Source organism: Trachemys scripta, chromosome 5 (assembly GCF_013100865.1).
Source record: "Trachemys scripta elegans isolate TJP31775 chromosome 5, CAS_Tse_1.0, whole genome shotgun sequence".
Taxonomy (NCBI): domain Eukaryota; kingdom Metazoa; phylum Chordata; order Testudines; family Emydidae; genus Trachemys; species Trachemys scripta.
The window spans coordinates 1690021-1709852 of NC_048302.1; the positions used below are offsets into that span (position 1 = coordinate 1690021).

At 45.7% G+C, this 19832-nt stretch overlaps 2 protein-coding genes across 3 annotated transcripts in view; both read right to left on the minus strand.

The window, feature by feature from the left end:
- Positions 1-9235, minus strand: part of LOC117877801 (butyrophilin subfamily 1 member A1-like) — a 92635-nt gene extending 83400 nt beyond the window's left edge. The window contains exons 1-2 of the mRNA XM_034771304.1: positions 9158-9235; positions 7516-7631 (exon numbers count right to left, since the gene is read on the minus strand). Of these exons, the coding sequence (XP_034627195.1) occupies positions 7516-7631; positions 9158-9235 (194 nt within the window). The remainder of the gene's footprint in view (positions 1-7515; positions 7632-9157) is intronic.
- Positions 9236-13240: 4005 nt separating this feature from the next.
- The window catches only part of LOC117878433 (class I histocompatibility antigen, F10 alpha chain-like), a 46110-nt gene continuing 39518 nt past the window's right edge, over positions 13241-19832 (minus strand). For both annotated transcript variants that reach the window (XM_034772613.1, XM_034772615.1), the window contains one exon: positions 13241-14199. In XM_034772613.1, coding sequence (XP_034628504.1) covers positions 14009-14199 — 191 coding nt within the window. In that variant the 3' untranslated portion in view covers positions 13241-14008. The remainder of the gene's footprint in view (positions 14200-19832) is intronic.

The window sequence follows — 19832 nt, forward strand, 5'->3', positions numbered from 1 at the left end:
AGATTGGCGAGCCTAATACCCATAATATTTAATATCAATGACTGATTATTATTATCATTAATGTATTAATAATTAATTGTTAATTAGTTGAATTACATAAATTGTATTTATAATTTGAATTAATGTTATTAGTACACCCGAAATCAGGCTACACAGACTACAGTTAGTAGTTCTGCAATTTCACATTTGAGTTCCTTCAGAACTCTTGGGTAATACCATCTGGTCCTGGTGATTTGTTACTGTTGAATTTATCAATTTGTTCCAAAACCTCCTCTAATAATACCTCAGTCTGGGACAGTTCCTCAGATTTGTCACCTATAAAGAATGTCTCAGGTTTGGGAATCTCCCTCTCATCCTCATTCGTGTAGAGCGATGCAAAAAAATTATTTAGTATCTCCTTAATGGCCTTATCATCCTGCATGCTCCTTTAGCACTTCAATTGTCCAGTGGCCCCACTGGTTGTTTAGCAGTCCTGCTTCTGATGTACTTCAAAAAAATTTGCTATTAGTTTTTGAGTCTTTGTCTAATTGTTTCTAATTGTATTTTTACATTTCATTTGCCAGAATTTACAACACAATCCTTGAGTTATGTCAGGAGGCCTTTCTTTCTGGACTACTTCAGACTTTAAATCTCTCCTTTGCATCTTCCCACCACCACTTGTTATACGTTGTAATGACACATTATAAAGTTGCTCACAGTTGAGCTCACAGGGAGAGTAAATTTGTAGGCCCAGTTATCACACCAGAAATCCCACTGAGATGAATGGAGCAGTTCCCATGTCTCAGAGCTATTGTCTAAGGCTCTGTTCTTCTCCACGGGACATTTTCATTCCTCTGAGACATTCACAATGAGATGAATGGGCCACTTCACCCCTCTCAGAGCCTCCTATGCCACAGATAATGTGTGGAGCCCTTTCCCAGTCACTGGGCCTGGATGTAGGATAGGGACTGTGCCTCTCCAGTCTCCTGCCTCCATCTCCTACCGGCACGCCTCACAGCCCCACCCCAGCCCTCCTCCCCATGGTCAGTCCAGACTTACCAGGACATAAAGTGGCAAGGAGGTTCCCTCTGGGTAATCTCATCCCTCACCACAAATTCAGCTGCCGTCTTTATGCTGATGACTCACAGATCTACTTCCCTTCTCCAAACCCGTCTCCTTCTGCCCACGCTTAAATCGCAACCTCTCTCTGACATCTCCTCGTGGGTGTCTAGACTCCAGCTGTCAGCACACGCTCAGCATGGCTAAAACCCAGATCTTAATCTGCTTCCCAACCCTCCCCACTGCTTCCTTGCTCAGTGACAATACTGTCATCCTGACTGTCCCTCAGGCCCTTAAACTGGTCATCATCTTCCACCCAGACCTCTCTCTAGGTCCTCACACACATGCGCTGGCTAAAACGTGCTGGTTCTTTCTACATCACATCACTAAGATATGGCCTGTCATATCAAAGCACACAGCTAAAACTCGTCCAGGTTCTCTTCATCTCATGCCTGGATCACTCCACCATCCATTCTGCTGCCTTGACAAATGTGACCTTGTCTTGCTCATATCTATCGAGGATGTTGCTGCAAAGAGCATTTTCCTAGTCCATCACTTGTATCACTCCTCTCTTTGCAGCTCTCCACTGGCTCCCCCTCTCTGCTGCATCAAACATAAGTTACCTGTTTTCACTTTCAAGGCTATTCATGGCCTATCCTCACCCCACCTATCATCTCTCATCCATTGCTGAGAGTTCAACTTCCATCTCCACTCAGCCCAGGATGCCAGCCCACATCACTCACTTGTTTGTTTGAAATTTTAACACCTCTGTGCTTTTTATCCCATGCTGCCTGTCATGCATTGATCCAGTACGCCAGTAACACATGTACTAGCATCCTTCCCTTAGCAAACTAGGGGGGCAGAGCACATTAGCGCTATGGGCCAATGTCAGATTGACGTCAGGCAGAGTAAACAGGAGATACCTGGTGTTGGCCGACACTGAGCCTGCTACACACAAACCACCCCAGACTGGAAAAATTTTACCACTCCTTCCCTTTTTTCTGAGGTATTATCTTCATTTACCCCTCCCTGAGACCTGAAGACAGGTGATATTTCTGCCACCGGACGGCTGACAATCCCTATGGCAAGAAGACACCCTTGTGCACCTCTGCTGACACAATCCACAAAATTTAGGGCTGAAATGAGACATATATATGATCCCTCAAAGTACACCTGCATCTCTGCTCATATCACAGACAGAGTTCTGCCAATATTCTCCAGCTAACCCCTCCACCTCCCGGTACAGCTACAGAGAACACATCTGGATTATATGGCGCTCAATGCTGGATTTCTAATCTGTAGCTCACAACACAAACAATGTTACATTCTCTTAGTCCTGGCTACTTATTATAGATCCACAGATTTTAAGGCCAGAAGAGACATCTAGTCTGACATTCTGTATAACGTAGGCCAGAGAATTTCATCCAGTTATTCCTATATTGTGCCTAATAAATTGTGTTTGATTAAAGTACATCTCCCCAAAAGGCATCCAGTCCTAATCTGAACTTCAAGAGACAGAGAATCCACGTGGCACTTCCCTGGGTAGGTTATTCATCTTTGCACCTGACTTACTGAACCATTCCCACCATGACAATTACCCATTCCAGTGGGGCAGAGTTCAGGCTGCCTTGCAGGGCTGGCAACCAGGTACCTTAACTTTGCATTTCCTGATTTTTAGACGTTTAAATTTAACCACTCTCCACAATCGGAAAGGGTGCCACTGAGTTACTTAACGCTGTGCTAACAAAGTTTTCGAGGCAGTTAATTCTATTCTGCACAGTGTGTGTGTATGTGTGTGTGTACATGTGTGTGTCCATGTGTGTGCAAATGACACTTGGAATTCAGGGAGCTAAATGACCAACTAGCCAATCTACAATTGCAAGTTCTGGCCGTGCAGCAGATTCAGGGGGGTTAGAATCTGTAGACTGTTGCTGGCCCGAAACGTGAGGCACTAATTTGGAGGCTGGTTAAGCCCCATTTCAATGTTTGCTCCAAAGGGGAATGTCTCTTTTTATGTCCTCATGGAAAGGCTGATCTCGTGGTTAAGGCACTAGCCAGTAATTTGGGAGACTGGGGCTCAGTTCCCAGTTCCACCCATAGACTCATAGACTCATAGACTTTAAGGTCAGAAGGGACCATTATGATCATCTGGTCTGACCTCCCGCATGATGCAGACCACAAAGCCATCCCTACCCTTTCCCTTGACTCTGCTGTTGAAGTCCCCAAATCCTGTGGCTTAGAGACTTCAATTAGCAGAGAATCCTCCTGCTAGCGATCCCTGCCCCATGCTGCAGAGGAAGGCGAAAAACCTCCAGGGCCTCAGCCAATCTACCCTGGAGGAAAATTCCTTCCCGACCCCAAATATGGCGATCAGTAAAACCCCGAGCACGTAGGCAAGATTCTCCAGCCTGACCCTCATTGACCATTGATACTATTTACCAGTGATGGGACGCTGTTGATTAATTGACTAAAATCACGTTATCCCATCAAACCATTCCCTCCATAAACTTATCTAGCTTAATCTTAAAACCAGACAGGTCCTTTGCCCCCACCGTTTCCCTCGGAAGGCTGTTCCAATATTTCACCCCTCTGACGGTCAGAAACCTTCGTCTGATTTCAAGCCTAAACTTCCCCACGGCCAGTTTATATCCATTCGTTCTCGTGTCCACGTTAGTACTGAGCTGAAATAATTCCTCTCCCTCCCTGGTATTTATCCCTCTGATATATTTAAAGAAAGCAATCATATCCCCCTCAGCCTTCTTTTGGTTAGGGTAAACAAACCGAGCTCCTCGAGTCTCCTTTCATACAACAGGTTTTCCATTCCTCTGATCATCTTAGTGGCCCTTCTCTGTACCCGTTCCAGTTTGAGTTCATCCCTTTTAAACATGGGAGACCAGAACTGCACACAGTACTCTAAATGAGGTCTCACCAGTGCCTTGTATAACGGAAGCAGCACCTCCTTATCCCTACTAGATATACCTCGCCTAATGCATCCCAAGACCGCATTGGCTTTTTCACGGCCACGTCACATTGCCGACTCATAGTCATCCTGCAGTCAACCAGGACTCCGAGGTCTTTCTCCTCCTCCGTTACTTCCAACCGATGCGTCCCCAGCTTATAACTAAAATTCTTGTTAGTCATCCCTAAATGCATCACCTTACACTTTTCACTATTAAATTTCATCCTATTTCTATTACTCCAATTTACAAGGTCATCCAAGTCTCCCTGCAGAATATCCCGATCCTTCTCCGAATTGGCAATACCTCCCAACTTTGTGTCATCCGCAAACTTTATCAGCCCACTCCTACCTTTGGTTCCGAGGTCAGTAATAAATAGATTAAATAAAATGGAACCCAAAACCGAACCTTGAGGAACTCCACTGGTGACCTCCCTCCAACCTGACAGTTCACCTTTCAGTATGACCCGCTGCAGTCTCCCCTTTAACCAATTACTTATCCACCTCTGGATTTTCATATCAATCCCCATCTTTTCCAATTTAACCAATAATTCCTCGTGCAGTACCGTATCAAACGCTTTACTGAAATCGAGGTATACTAGGTCCACCGCATTTCCCTTATCTAAAAAGTCTGTTACTTTCTCAAAGAAGGAGATCAGGTTGGTTTGGCACGATCTGCCTTTCGTAAAACCATGTTGTAATTTGTCGCAATTGCCATTGACCTCAAGGTCCTTAACTACTTTCTCCTTCAAAATTTTTTCCAGGACCTTGCATACTACAGATGTTAAACTAACAGGTCTGTAGTTATCCGGGTCACTTTTTTTCCCTTTCTTGAAAATAGGAACCACATTAGCTATTCTCCAGTCCAATGGTACCACCCCCGAGTTTATAGATTCATTAAAAATTATTGCTAACGGGCTTACAATTTCTCGTGCCAGTTCCTTCAATATTCTCGGATGAAGATCATCCGGTCCGCCCGATTTAGTCCCGCTAAGTTGTTCAAGTTTGGCTTCTACCTCGGATACGGTATTCCCCTCTGTCACGCTGCCACTATTCCTAAACCCTTCATTAGCCTCATTAAAGACCGATGCAAAATATTCGTTTAGATATTGTGCCATGCCTAGATTATCCTTAATCTCCACTCCATCTACAGTCTTCAGCGGTCCCACTTCTTCTTTCTTTGTTTTCTTCCTATTTATATGGCTATAAAACCTCTTACTATTGGTTTTAATTCCCCTCGCAAGGTCCAACTTTACACGGCTTTTGGCCTTTCTCACTCCATCTCTACATGCTCTGACCTCAATAAGGTAGGTTTCCTTACTGATCCCTCCCCTCTTCCACTCTTTGTACGCTTTCTGTTTTTTCTTAATCACTCCTTTGAGACGCTCGCTCATCCAGCTCGGTCTAAATCTCTTGCCTATTAGGCGTTTTCCCTTTCTCGGGATACAGGCCTCCGACAGCTCCTGCAACTTTAACTTAAAATAATCCCAGGTGCCATCTGCCTTTTGATCCATAAATATGTTAGCCCAATCCACTTCCCTTACCAGTCCCATTAATTTATTAAAATTAGCCTTTTTGAAATTGTAAACCCTAGTCTCTGATTTAATTCTGTTAATCCTTCCATTTAGTTTAAATCTAATTAGCTCATGATCACTCAAGCCAAGGTTGTCCCCTACAACCACTTCCTCAACGAGGTCCTCACTACTCACCAAAACCAAATCTAAAATGGCCTCCCCCCTCGTCGGTTCAGCTACTACTTGATGAAGGAATTCATCAGCTAGCACGTCTAGGAACATCTGAGCCCTATTATTGTTACTAGCATTTGTCCCCCAATCTATATCCGGGAAGTTAAAGTCTCCCATGATTACACAGTTCCTATTAGTATTTACTTCCCTAAAAACATTAAATAGTTCTCTGTCCATATCCTGGGTAGATCCCGGCGGTCTATAGCACACCCCAAGCACTATCCCGGGGGAGGGTCTAGTAGTTCTTTTACCCAGTGTGAGTATTGCCCAGACAGACTCCGTCTTATCCATTCCATCAGTTATTATTTCTTTACAGTTTACCTCATTATTGACATACAATGCTACTCCCCCACCTTTACCTTTGTTCCTATCGTTCCTAAACAGCACATACCCTTCCATATCTGTACTCCAGTCATGACTACCGTTCCACCAGGTTTCGGTTATTCCTACGATATCCGGTTTCATTTCTCAGACCAGGAGCTCCAATTCCTCCATTTTGTTACCTAGGCTTCTCGCATTGGTGTATAAACATCTTAATGTATGTCGTTTAGCCTGTCTCCCATTAGTTATGCAATTTGGTATGGACCCCTTACTGTTCATCTCCCCTCTCCTTCTTATGTCCAATCCCTTCCCCCCGGCTATATCTGTTCTTATCTCATCACCCTCCTTTTCAATGTTGGAATCTGGTGTGGAGATTAACTGGACATCTCCCAACCGTCTCCCCCAAATTCCTAGTTTAAAGCTCTTTTGATGAGATGAGCCAGCCTCCCTCCCAGAAGTCTATTTCCTTCCCTACTCAGGTGAAGTCCATCCCGTGAGAACAGTTGTCTGTCCCCGAAAGCCTCCCAGTGACCATACATCCCAAAGCCCTCCTTATAGCACTACTCCCTTAGCCAGCTATTTATCCTCACAATCCTGTCAGCCCTTTGCTGCCCTTCTCTAGGAACAGGCAGAATCCCACTGAAGATGATCTGAGCCTCGATTTCCTTGAGCGTCTTCCCCAGTCTGGCATAATCTCCCTTGATTCTCTCTAACGAGAACCTAGCCGTGTCATTCGTTCCTACGTGAAGGATTATCAAGGGGTTCTTACCTGCTCCTTTTAGGATCCTTTTCAACTGTAGGTCCACATCCCATATCTTAGCACCCGGTAGACAGCACACCCTTCTGTTCTCTGGGTCCGCCCTGATCACAGGCCTGTCTAACCTCCTCAGTAAGGAGTCCCCAATCACGTAAACCTGCTTTTGCCTGGTGACAGTGCGATCTACTAATCTATCCTCTGTTCCCTCTAGTCGTACCCTTGTCCGTTCCTATTTTCCCTTATACTCCCCCCTTGTGCCATCCTGTATCCTCCCGGGGCCCAGATTTGGTGCTGTCTGCATCAATTCCTCCCCTCTCTCTATTGGACTAGCTGCTCTTCTCTTCTTCCTCACCCTCCCACCTTCAGTTACTACCTGCTGCCCCCACTCCTTGCTATCCAAACACCCAAACCTGTTCCTGAATTCTATTTCCCCTTCACTAGCCCTCCTTTTCCTTGGCCTGCTTCTCATGGTCACATGCTTCCACTGCCCTTGTTCTCCCCCTGACATTCCCCCCTCACAGACCTTAGCCCCTGCTTCCACCTGAACCCCTGAGCATTCCCCTTCAGCCCCTCCTTGCCTTTCCTCCATCAGCTGCTCAAACCCCCTTCTAAACTCCACCAGAGTATCTACCTGCATCTCCAACCCTCGGATCTTTTCTTCCAGCAGCTCTATTAGGCGGCACTTCATACAGACATACCTCTGGTCAGGCACTCCCGCTAGCACCATGTACATACCGCAGCTGCCGCATGCAATCATCTGCATTATGTCCCCTGCTGCTTGGCTCATGGCTGCTGTAGTCTCTGCCCACTGCACCTGGGGAAACACAGCACACAGGACACCGCGCCCTCCCGTCTCCCCTTCCATCTCCCCCTGCAAACTCCCACTCAAACTCCCCTGTTAGCAGCCCTGTTCGCTGCCTCCTGTGCCGCTGCTCTGTAATAACGAGCTCTTCCATCTGGCAGAGAAAGGTACAACACAACCCAATGTCTGGAAGTTGAAGTTAGACAAATTCAAAATAGAAATAAGGCATAAATTTTAATAATGAGGGTAATTCACCATGGGAACAATTTACCAAGAGGTGTGCTGGATTCTTCATCTCTGACCATTTTACAATCAAGATTTGATTTTGTTTCTGAAAAGATCTGCTCTAGTTCAAACAGGAATTAGTTCAAGGAAGTTCTCTGGTGTGTGTTATATAGGAGGTCAGACAAAATGATCACAGAGGCCCCTTCTGGCTTTGGAATCTATGACTATGAATTCTCCTCCACACAAAGCTATTTGCTTGGAACCAACACCATATTTAATTGCATGAGGCAGCTGTTCCCCCTCAGAGCTATTGTCTCAGGCTCTCTGCAGATTCAGGCAGATGTATCAATTATGCTTGAGTCATATTTTCAAGATTTTATCTGCAAATATGGAGGCTAGAAACTTTTTTTTTTGTTAATGAAAACTGAGGTTCTGATATAATCAGGTGACCCCAGAAGCTGGGGACCTAGGCAGGGTCCAGACTGCCTAGCCTTTATCTAGCATTGTAAATGCTCCATACAGCAGAGAAGGGCTCTTGTGTTTCCCAGGAATGTGGATGCCCTGCTGGCAGGGCCTGGGCTGTCAGGGGTGTGGTGGAACCAGATTATCCCTCCATTCCTGGCCTGGCAGCAGCATGGAGACATCTTGCTTCCACCCACTTGGTGGGGAGAGTGCCTCATACTGAGCTCTCGAGACCTCATCTGCCTAATGAACCACCCATGGTTGACCATCTGGGGCAGCATCAGTGGCCAGGGCTCCCTGAACCTGCCTGGAGAGAGGGAACTGCAGGGGAGAGATTTTGATGGAGCTGCAGATCAGGAAATTCCAGGAAATTGGGGGATTCTGTGGATCTGAGAGGCAAAAAAACCCACCAGCAATCCCAACCAACCAACCAATAGAGCCTCCAGCTCCCCTAGGAGGATATTTCCTGTGAGACTGAAAAGGAAAGAAATGAATTAAGCAGAGTCTGGAGTGTTTCCTACCTTGTATTTCTGGATAGCCTCCTCAGTGATCAGCACCATGTGAGATCTGTGCTCTGGGGAGCTCCTGCAAACTCCAGCCAGGGCTTCCTCATCCTCTTCACAGAACTGATCCAGGGGTTTCTCGTGTCTCACACACAGATTCTCTTCTCCTGGTTTTGAACTCAGTGTTTTACTTTTTTCTATTGTATTTGCCAAGTCCCAGTTGGGTTGGAAATTTCCTTTCTAGATCTGGGCTTTGCATATGGGGCAGAACAAAGGGGTCTTGGTCCACTTCTCACAGTACTGAGTGATGCAGCCTCGACAGAAGTTGTGCTCACATTCTATACTCACCGGATCTGTGAAATAGTCCTTGCAGATGGGACATTTGGCTTCCTCTTGGATTTCCCATTCAGGAGTAGCTGAAGCCATGGCTGTTTGTTTCTTATGATTTTGTTATCGCTGCCTTCTGCTCTGCATCTTAAGTGATTTTATTGATTATGCTGGTCCCGCCCCACCTCATATCAGCTGTTCTCCCGCACAGGAGTAAGTAAGGTGAAGATAAAGGTGGGGCTGGGAGGAGGAACAGGCACAAGATAAGAAAAAAAAAAGGAACCTTGAATATATGGGGTGAGGAGAAAAAGGAATGGGAGGGGATGTACAGCAGTTGAAAGGGAATGGTATTAAAAGGGGGAGGAAAGGTTAGGTGATAGATCGATCGATAGATAGATAGAATGCACCACTTTTATCATATCAAGGCTTGGCACTTCTCCCTCTGGTGTTGGGAAGAGTGGAATAAACCAGCCCTACTCCAGAAATTTAATCCTTAGTGATGGTTTATTTACACTAGTTACAGGATAGGCCCTTGGGCTGGCCTGAGAGTTTTCTTTAAGCAAAAGAAATTCATTTCCTAACTTGCACTGACACAGGAGTGCTGGAACTGGGGGTGCTGGTGGTTCGGCAGCATCCCTGGACTTGAAGTAATAATAACAGCCAATACATGGCTTCCATGTTCATCATCCCCACTATAAAAATTGTTCCAGCACCCCTGCCCACTGACGTACTGCCTCCTCTTGTGCTGGCCTCCAATCGCCAGCCACCCTGTCTAACCCTTCTAGGCCCAGCTACTCTGGGAACCTAGGCCCCCTCTCCAAACAGCCACTAACACAAGATTTACTCATAGAGAAACCAGCTCTTTACCTAGAGAATCCTTTTTCCCTTGCCACACACAACGCTTCTGCAGCTTGCGTCTCCCTGTCTCCTTCTTCCTGGGTTTTGTGGTGGAGCAGACTTGCTTCCTGAGTCTCTGACCACCATACACCGTACTTCCTATCCTTTCTCAGTATTCTTAAAGAATTGCAGAAGAGCCTTTTTGTATTAGGTCTAATTTTCCTTGTGATCTCGATAGGTTTTGCAATGAAAATTTTGTTACTTTAAGGCCTCTGCGTTTTCTATATGAACCCCTTCTTTCACTGGTAGAGGCTTTAGAGTCCCAAAGGATATGACCTGGACCTTACGTGTTACACAGAATCCATCTTTATGCTTGTTAATAAGAAATAAATTACTATTTAATCCACAATGTCCTGTTAGACTTCTAACTAGAGCCACTTTGCTCTTCCTCTCAGGACCTTGGATTTTATTAACATTTTCAACTGTAGGGCAGACTTCTTGGAATGAGAACATAAGAACTTAAGAATGGCCGTTCTGGGATCAGACCAAAGGTCCATCCAGCCCAGTATCCTGTTTACCAACAGTGGCCAATGCCAGGTGCCCCAGAGGGAGTGAACCTAACAGGTAATGATCAAGTGATCTCTCTCCTGCCATCCATCTCCACCCTCTGACAAACAGAGGCTAGGAACACCATTCCTTACCCATCCTGGCTAATAGTCATCTTAACCTCCATGAATTTATCCAGTTCTCTTTTAAACCCTGTTATAGTCCTAGCCTTCACAACCTCCTCAGGCAAGGAGTTCCACAAGTTGACTGTGCGCTGTGTGAAGAAGAACTTCGTTTTATTTGTTTTAAACCTGCTGCCATTGATTTCATTTGGTGGCCCCTAGTTCTTTCTATTATGGAAACAAGTAAATAACTTTTCCTTATTCACTTTCTCTACACCACTCATGATTGTATATACCTCTATCATATCCCCCCTTAGACTCCCCTTTTCCAATCTGAAAAGTCCTAGCCTCTTTAATCTCTCCTCATATGGGACCCATTCCAACCCCCTAATCATTTTAGTTCTCTCCCCCCCCCCCCCCCGCCCTCTTTGTTTCATTTGCCCACAGTTTTTGCCATTCCTCCCTTAACTTAGTTTGGATTAGGTGTTTAAATTCCAGTTTTCTTAAGAGGCTCCCTAGGTGAACTTGCTCAGAATTGAGAGCACTTTTTGACTGTTTGTCTGGCGGCTCATTGGCTGCTAACCTGTCATGTGCTGGGATCCATGCTAGTATTGTAGTTATATCCAGTTGTGCCAATTCAGTTGTTAGCAGTAATATTTCACTAAGAATATCATTTCTGCTGACAGATTGTTAATTGCCTGCAGCCCTGATAAGGAATCAGACAAGATGACAACAGCAGCTGGCCACGTAACTAAAGTTCAGTTTAGTGCTAGAATAATTCCTGTTAAGCTAGTCATGAAGATGGATACAAAGTCAGTGAGCCATATGGCTTTCCTGAGGCCAAGTGAGAGCAGGCAGAAATCTGTTCCTCCTGTTCCTGGTCCTTCCTCTTTGGAGCCATTTGTGATTTGGCAATAGTGTCCTCGTGTATCACAAATATATTGATTTGCTTGATCTTGTATAATTAGTAGTGTTCTCCTTTTATTTATTTCACTATATAATTCCATGGCTCTCTCTGTGGGAATGTATTTCCCATGGCTACAAATTTTAGTTACTTCAATCCTTTCTCTTCATTAAGATCCTTTATCCACTTCTGTATCCTACTTACATGAGGCATTTTGAGTTTTTGTCCTACCCAGCCTCCACTTAATTCCCAACAATATTCATATAGTAGCATAGTGTTGTCCTTCTTGCTATTACTCAGCATTTTGGTCCATAATGTTAAATCTAGGAGCTTGATTCTAAGACCCGATCTACACTACAAAGTTAGGGTGACATAAACCACTTTGCATTGACCTAGTTGTGCATATGTCTACCCTTAAGTTTTTCTCTCACTGATGTAAATGCCCAGTTATGGTGGGAAAGCATCCTATCACTGCGGAAGAAATAAGGCTGCCATCTCTAGACAACTTTAAGAGAGGGTTGCAGAGTATGTCCATGAAAGTTTTGTCAAGATCACTCAGGAGGATGCAAGGGACACCCCTGTGTCCATAAACAAACAGCTCTGCTTGTCTCACCCTCACCTGCCTAACTCTAGAGGGGAATGAAAAGCAGATAACACCACCTCCCAGAATGGCATAGAGCCATGGTCAATGTATTGAGGGTGACAGTGTGTGAGTGTAGACACTCTGTTACTTATGTCCTAAAACTGCCCTTCAGTAGCTGTGCTACAATGCCCAACACGGACTGCTCCAGTCACAATTGTTCACTCCATTGCCTGGGGGGCCACAGAGACAAAAAGCCACCTGCCTCTTTAAAGTCCCTTGAGTCCTCCTGAGTGATCTTGATGAAACTTTCATGGATGTTTCCATGAATCCTCTCTCAATGGTTTCTAGGGACAGCAGGCAGATTTCTTCCTCCTGGGTAAGATGCTTTCTCATGCCCCTTGGCAATAACTTTGCCAGACAGCAAACACACACAGGCTAGTGGCGTATAGTACAGGCGGCTTCAGGAGGTCAGCAGCAGCTGTGCTTTCTGTGCCTTTGTTCCCCTCAGGAGTGAGACATCAGCTAAAATCACTCCTGCCTGTGCAAAATAGTGCCAGTATTCAGTGCCATTCCCCTCTACTCGTATTGTTTCATGCAACTGGACAATTCCCTCCTCATTCCCCCACCCTGCCTATGGAGGGCCAAACTCACCATGGCTGGGACTGCAGAGCAGTGCTATGTACAAGCCCTCCAATGCTGCAGTGTCAATAACGATATTTTCTTTAAAACTTTAGGGAAGCCATAGAGGGGGAAACTTTTGGTTTCCATGGTGACTATATTTCTGTCACCGTGTCTCAGCGGATCACAGCCGAGGATGCCAGATTCAGGACAAACTTCTGAGAAAAGGGGCAGACTCCCCCTCTAAACTGGTGGCTATTCTCCCATCAGATATACCAAACCAATAACAAAAGTAAAGGTCTGTCTCACCACACTGGCTAACACAAAGCCAGAAAAGCAGCCTCCTCTAGGTATCCCAGCCTTTGTTTCACCACCCAGACACTAGACTTAACAATGAGTGGTTATTTCAAACCAATTTCATCAAAGGGCTCTTCTAATCCCAAGAGATCAGCCACATAGCCAGGTTGATATATAACTCCGATCTTACCCAATAATCACACTGTTGCCAATCCTTTAGTATCCGATATCTAAACAAAGAGGAGCAAGTCAAAATGGTCCAGGAAAACAAACACACGCACTCATTGCAAAGTTCTTGGATCAGATTTGTAGCAATGATGGAATAAATTGCTGGCTTATAAAGTCTCCGGTAACTTCCAAAAGATCGGAAGATCCTCAGTCCATTGATTGAAATGCTCCTTTTAGTGTAAGTTCATAGTCCAGAGATCAGAGCAAGAAAGAGGCAAAATGGAGATGCTTCCAGGGATTTTTATATCTTCATCCATGGGGTGGGGCTGCTCTCAATTTGTGGAATTGCAGACACAAGATGGAGTCCAGGGTCACATGAGCTAGTCACATGTGCTTGCATGAGTCAACGAGTCATAGGACCAGCCATTACCCATTCTCTGGCTAAAAAATCCCCGGGAAGGCCCATTAGTTGAGGATAAGCTTCTTCTACGGCCCATTGTGTTCGTTAATGGGCCATCAACTTGAATGGTCCATTCACAATGTGCCGGCTAGGCTGGATGTAAACTTCCTGGTGGGTGTTACCCAGGAGAAACCACATTTCTCAACTCCTCATTTTTTATTTGAAATACTGGCACATAGTCAATATTCATAACTTCAGATACAAAGATGATACATGCATACAAACAGAATAATCATGTTTGATAGATTGTAACTTTTCCATTGATACCTTACATGGCATACTTCGTATAAGATTTGTTGTAATTATATAACAGTCTTAGCAACAATGATATACATGGTCATATTTTAATCATACTGCAGCACAACTTCTTACAATAATACCTCTGGTTCATCTGCAGCTGCTGGCGTTGCAGCCTGGAGGGGACCCCACCACTGCACCAGTGGAATGCCTGAGCCAGACAACAAGGAGGAAGAAGAGGACTCGGGATGACGTGTTCAGTGAGAGTCTGCAAGCCAGCGCTGCAGCAGCCTGTGAACAGTGGGCATGGAGAGTGAATATGACCAACAAGCTGGTGAGGGAAAGGGCAGACAGGAGAAAAGTCTATGTGACATAGTGTGGCCCAAATAGCAGCCTGAAACTCCCATGATCAAATGATTTTTCAAATCTTCCCCTGCCACTGGAAAAAGGAGCGGGAGCTGCACCAGGACATGAGGGGGCTTCTCCAGCAATAAATACAGATGCTGCCGACTCTTGTTGCTCCATAGGTTCAATAATCACAGGCTCACCTCCTTTTGCATTCAGTGGAGAACTCCATTGTAGCACCTCCCTATGCCCCATCCCTCAACTTTCCAGGTGGTATCAGGGGCCAGCCAACCCCATCCTCAATGCTGGGGGACAATAAGGACAACCACAGCATCACATACGCTGACTGACCTGTGAGAGCCATGTTTGCTGTATGTGTAGTCAAAATGGACTGGAATGTTCTTTCGCCTTGCTTAGTTCTGTTCCTTTAGTTTATTTCTGAAGTTTTTATTACATTTGTTTTTTAATTTCACAAAGTTTCCATGTGCTGGTTTTAGTAGGCAATAAAAATCTGTCTTTGGGAACATAATGTATTTTTATTATTTCACAACATCTGATTAGAATGCCTTGTGCTACTGAAAGCACCCAGTTCTTGCACAGGGCAACAGACCTTATGGGATCTGTGGCAACCACCTTATGGGATCTGTGGCAACCACAGTGTAATAATTATAGAGGAACAGCAAATGCCACAAAATTCATAGGTGCAGAATCAAACAGTGTTATTGTCATAACTGTACACCAAGCACCACACGATTCCTAGCAGCCCCCAAAACTTTAGGGCCAGGTGGGGCACAGTCCATCTAAGAGACTCTCTTCTCCAGGAGCTCCCCTCACAGGCTTCTCATCCTGGCAGGTTCCTCAGGAAAGCTCATTTTCTAGGCTCCCAACTTAGCCTTCTCACAGGAGATCCCCTCCACTGGAGATTCCTGTCTCTCTTAGGAGTTCCCTCTAACTGAGCTTGGGTACCCTTTGATAGGTCCAAGTGCTCTTTTACTAATCAGCCACCTGGGGCAGTCAATTACCCTCAGGCGGGATCTTCATAAGTCAGTCCTGGGCAGACTGGGCCCTAACTCCCCATTAAGAGCAGCTGCTCTCTGACAAACATCACATGATGTTTCATGTACTTTTTACAAATGAGCTCTCAATTAGGGTAAATTTGCAGGCCCAACAGAACCCCAACTGGGCTAATTCATCAATAACTTCCCACACATTGCCAAGATTTATGACCCAGGTCCAGTAGCATCCCCTTAAGAGCAGTGCACACCTCCATGACAGCAGACCAGACAGTTGAGCTACCAATACTGGTTACTGACCAGTATGAGTCAGGAGGTGTTGAGCACCTGATGGGATGGCAACAGGCTTCTCTACAGTGAAGGATCCTCTTACGTTGGTGTTCCACCACTGCAGCTCCAGGACGAGCACTGCACAGATCTCTGGGAAAGTTTCCTTCCGCATACTGATATTGTGCTGACATTACTGATATCCCATTTCCACACTGCTGTCCTGTCTCACCAGTCACTGCTAGCTTGCCGAGACCAGCAGTGCTGCTCTAGGGACTGCAGCCACTCCAGGATAAAGTCATGCAAAAGTAACTGCCCAATTTCCCCCTTCTTTTCCAGCAGTATATTGGTCATATCACAGCCATAGCCTAGCTTATCCAAAGTGCTCATCTGCTTGATTGACAATGCATCTGGAGCACCTTGTTTGTATAAATGACATGCAGGATTGTGATTCTTGGCAGTATTTCCACCAGACTACCTGTGGTGAAAGCAGGGTGGTCTGCTTCTGCATCCTTTAGAAATGGTGCGGGCTGGCCAAAACCAGACAAATTATGGGATACCAGGATAGGAATCATGGGAATCTGTGGGTATGACATGAAGCCCCATAATTCCTGTAGTCTGCTAGATATCCCCAGATGCACCATGCAAAAAATCCCAGAATTTATTTAGCCTAAGAGTGGGACATGGAACTGTGGGACACCTGCCCAGAATGCTGGATGCTTATTTCAGATCAGTGCAGAGCTGTGTGGATGCAATGATTCACAAGGGAAACAGTTAAAGCTGGTTTAAACCAAATAGTGTGCACATACACTTTTGATATAGTTATAGAGGAAAAATCTATATTAAAATACTTTCCTCTAGACAAGCCTTAAGCCTTTTGGTGCACTGTGTGGTGTGATGCCAGTCTGCTAAACTGCCCAGAGCAATAGAGCAGGAGTATGAATACTGGTACAAATGTGGGGTTCTGGGCACTGGGAATATGCAACAGTGTGTTAGAAAGAGACAAAGCTCTTTCATATTCCCCTATCATCTTGCTCTAACTCAGGGGTTGGCAACCTGCAACACACGTGCCAAAGGCGGCACACGAGCTGCTTTTTAGTGGCACTCTGCTGCCAGCCGAGGTCCCGGCTGCCACCTCAGCTCAGCCTGCTGCCAGCCTGGATAGACGGAACCTCAGGCCGACAGTGGGCTTATCGGGGTCGGCGGCCAGGACCCCGGCTGGCAGGGGCTGGCGGCTGGAACCCCAGACCAGCAGCGGGCTGAGCAGCTCAGCCGGTCTGGGGTTCCATCTGCCCCCCGTGCTGCCAGTCTGGGATTCCGTCTGCTGGCCCCATAAATGTAAAATGTATTACTGGCAAGCAAAACCTTAAATTAATGACAATGTGGCACACCATTTCTCAAAGGTTGCCGACCCCTGCTCTAACTAGTGCAATGTCAGCTTCTGAAAGGGGCAGCAGCAGCCATCCTATGGCCCTAGAACACTGCGGATGTTTTTAAAACTCTTTCTTGCACTATTAGATTGTAAACTAAAAAGAGCCATTGGGCCCCTCCTCCTGGATGTTTGGCATAGCGCAGCCCAGAAAAAAAGCATCCCTGATTTCTCTAGCTGCAGATGCCCCTCATCTCACATGGTAGGTGAGCTCTGGCCACTTGCTGCAGCTAATTCAATACAGCTGCATGACGCACAATGAGGGCAGCACGAGTGTGTGAAGAGGAATGATGCTGTTGCATTGTAGCAGCACAACACACCAATAGCAGATTGTGTTGGATATAGGTGAGGTCTGTATTTCCCCCCCTAGAGCCTGTTGCCAGCTGGAGGGGCTAAGGTTGGGTGGGTGAAATGTGGCTGACACTACCCTCTCTATATTCCTTGGTTTTCAGGGGTTTCATTGTATTCTGCCTTAACTCTTCATTTCCTGGTTTTCAACAGTGTAAATATAGATCCATCTGACATTCTGTGAGGGTATGGGGCAGTGCCATTCAGCATGAGCTCTGTGCTAACAAAGCTTTTGGGCGGTGATTTCTAAGGAAGAAAGCTGGCAGCATCCAGAAACAATCTATACCACCAGTTTTTGTGCTGCTGCTGTATCAGCCCCTGCATGTGCTGCAAAGTCCAGAGAATTCTGGTTGGCAGATGGGTCATTTAATGAAACAAAATGTGTCACAGCCCGACCCCATGGGTCCAGAGGAGGGGAAAGGAAAACAACTATTCGTAGATGATGCCACTCAACTCTCACTCTACAATGTACTTTAATGATTTCCCCTTGCACGTTAACTGCTTTTTACAACTTTACTAGTGACAATATTGAACTTTGCTGCTGCTTTGCTTTGTAGGGCCTGTCTGTGTGACTGCAGCTTGAGGCGACATAGCTGAGCAGGCTGTAATCTGGCTTGCTCAGGTCCTGCAGCAGTGAAGTCATGGTAGTGCACGCTTCAGCAAAGGGGTTAGAGGCCAGTGCCCCCCTATAGGCTTTAGCCTTGTGATTAGGCCCCTCACCTGGAATGTAAGGTCTGGTCTATACTACCCGCCTGAATCGGCGGGTAGAAATCGACCTCTCGGGGATCGATTTATCGCGTCCCGTTGGGACGCGACAATCGATCCCCAAATCGGCGCTCTAACTCCACCAGCGGAGGTGGTAGTAAGCGCCGCCGACAAAAAGCGGCAGAAGTCGATTTTGCCGCCGTCCTCACAACGGGGTAAGTCGGCTGCAATACGTCGAATTCAGCTACGCTATTCACGTAGCTGAATTTGCGTATCTTAAATCGACTCCCTGCTGTAGTGTAGATGTACCCTCAGAGACCCAAGCTCACTCTCCTCACCCCCACAATGTGGCAAAGTGATTTGGATGCAGGCCTCTGCCTTTGCAAGAGACTGCCCTGACAGCTGAGCTATGGGATATCAGGGCGTCCTCACTCTCTCCGTCTGAAGCTCTACCACTTGTTTTTATAAATAATCAAACACCTATTGGATCCTGCATGCGAGTCTCCCACTGCCTGGGTGAGCGCCCGAACTGTTCGGCAGTACAGCCAGACAGTGTCTTGCCCAGTGACTATCCACTGTCACCAGGAATGGCGATGAATTGCCACTATCTAGGAATGACACATCCCAGATGGGTGCCATCACACTGGGCTAAAGGCTACAAGGAACTCGGTGGTACTCTCAGGTTCCCTTCTTCTGGCTCTTTTCTGAATCATTTGCTGCTTTTGTCAAAATACCTGGAAGTTGAAACATTTTTTTTCTGTTTAAAACAAAACTAAAAGTCTAATTTTGACAGTAACAAAATGCTTTGACTTTTTCAGCTTGGCTGAAACTGTTCAGTAAATAATTTCAGTCAACCCCAAACTTCAATTTTAATGAATAAACTATTCATCTGAAATTTTTCTCCCAGCTCCACTTGTCCATTCTGGCTGTGGGAAGGAGATCTGAGGACAGCCTCAGGTGGCCTGGGAGAGTCTGGGGAGTGGCCAGCTGTGACTGGGAACTAAAATTCAACTGTGACAGGAAAGGAGCGGTGACTGGAGTTGCTCTGCAAATACAGCTAGTTAAGTGGGCTGTGCTTTACTTGGCTACAATGTACCAGCCATATAATCATATTGTGAAAGGATACATTATTGCAGTGGTGTACAATACACTGGCACCATTGTTTTAATTTAGGCTCACACCCAGCTGTGGCTTTTTGGCAGCTTGCTGCAGTGATTTTCTTTAAGGAGAATTAGATCAGATGTTTAAAATTTGCAGTCACTAGCCAAACACACCAAACTTCACTCAAGGCAACAGAGGAGAAAGAGACTGCCATTGTAACTTTAACCCAGTGGTTTGGGTACTAATCTACTATGTGGGAGAGCCCCCATTCACATCCTCCTTCTGATTCAGATTCACAGACTGGGCTCTAGCCCAAATAGGAACATCTGTGCTGCTATTTTTAGCCCCACGAACCCCAGTCGGTTTACCCAGGCTCTGAGATTCACTGCCATGGGTTTTATTATTATTATTTGCAGTGTAGACATAGACTTAGGTACCTTTGTGGGTCCTGGCCTGAGTGCGTTAAGTGACGTAGTGCTAGCAGCGCCCCTTCAAAAACATTGTGGGAAGCGTTTCCAAAATGTTTATTGGATGTTGTGTTTGAAAAACGAAAATAAATAAATCCCTGAAAGTTGTATAATTTAATTAAATATTTCAATCATTGTTAATACTACAAGGAGTCCTGTGGCACCTTAAAGACTAACAATGAACATTTTTTTCACAAAAATGAACCATTTTAATAATGTCAGCACTATTTCAAAAAAAATCTGAGAGGA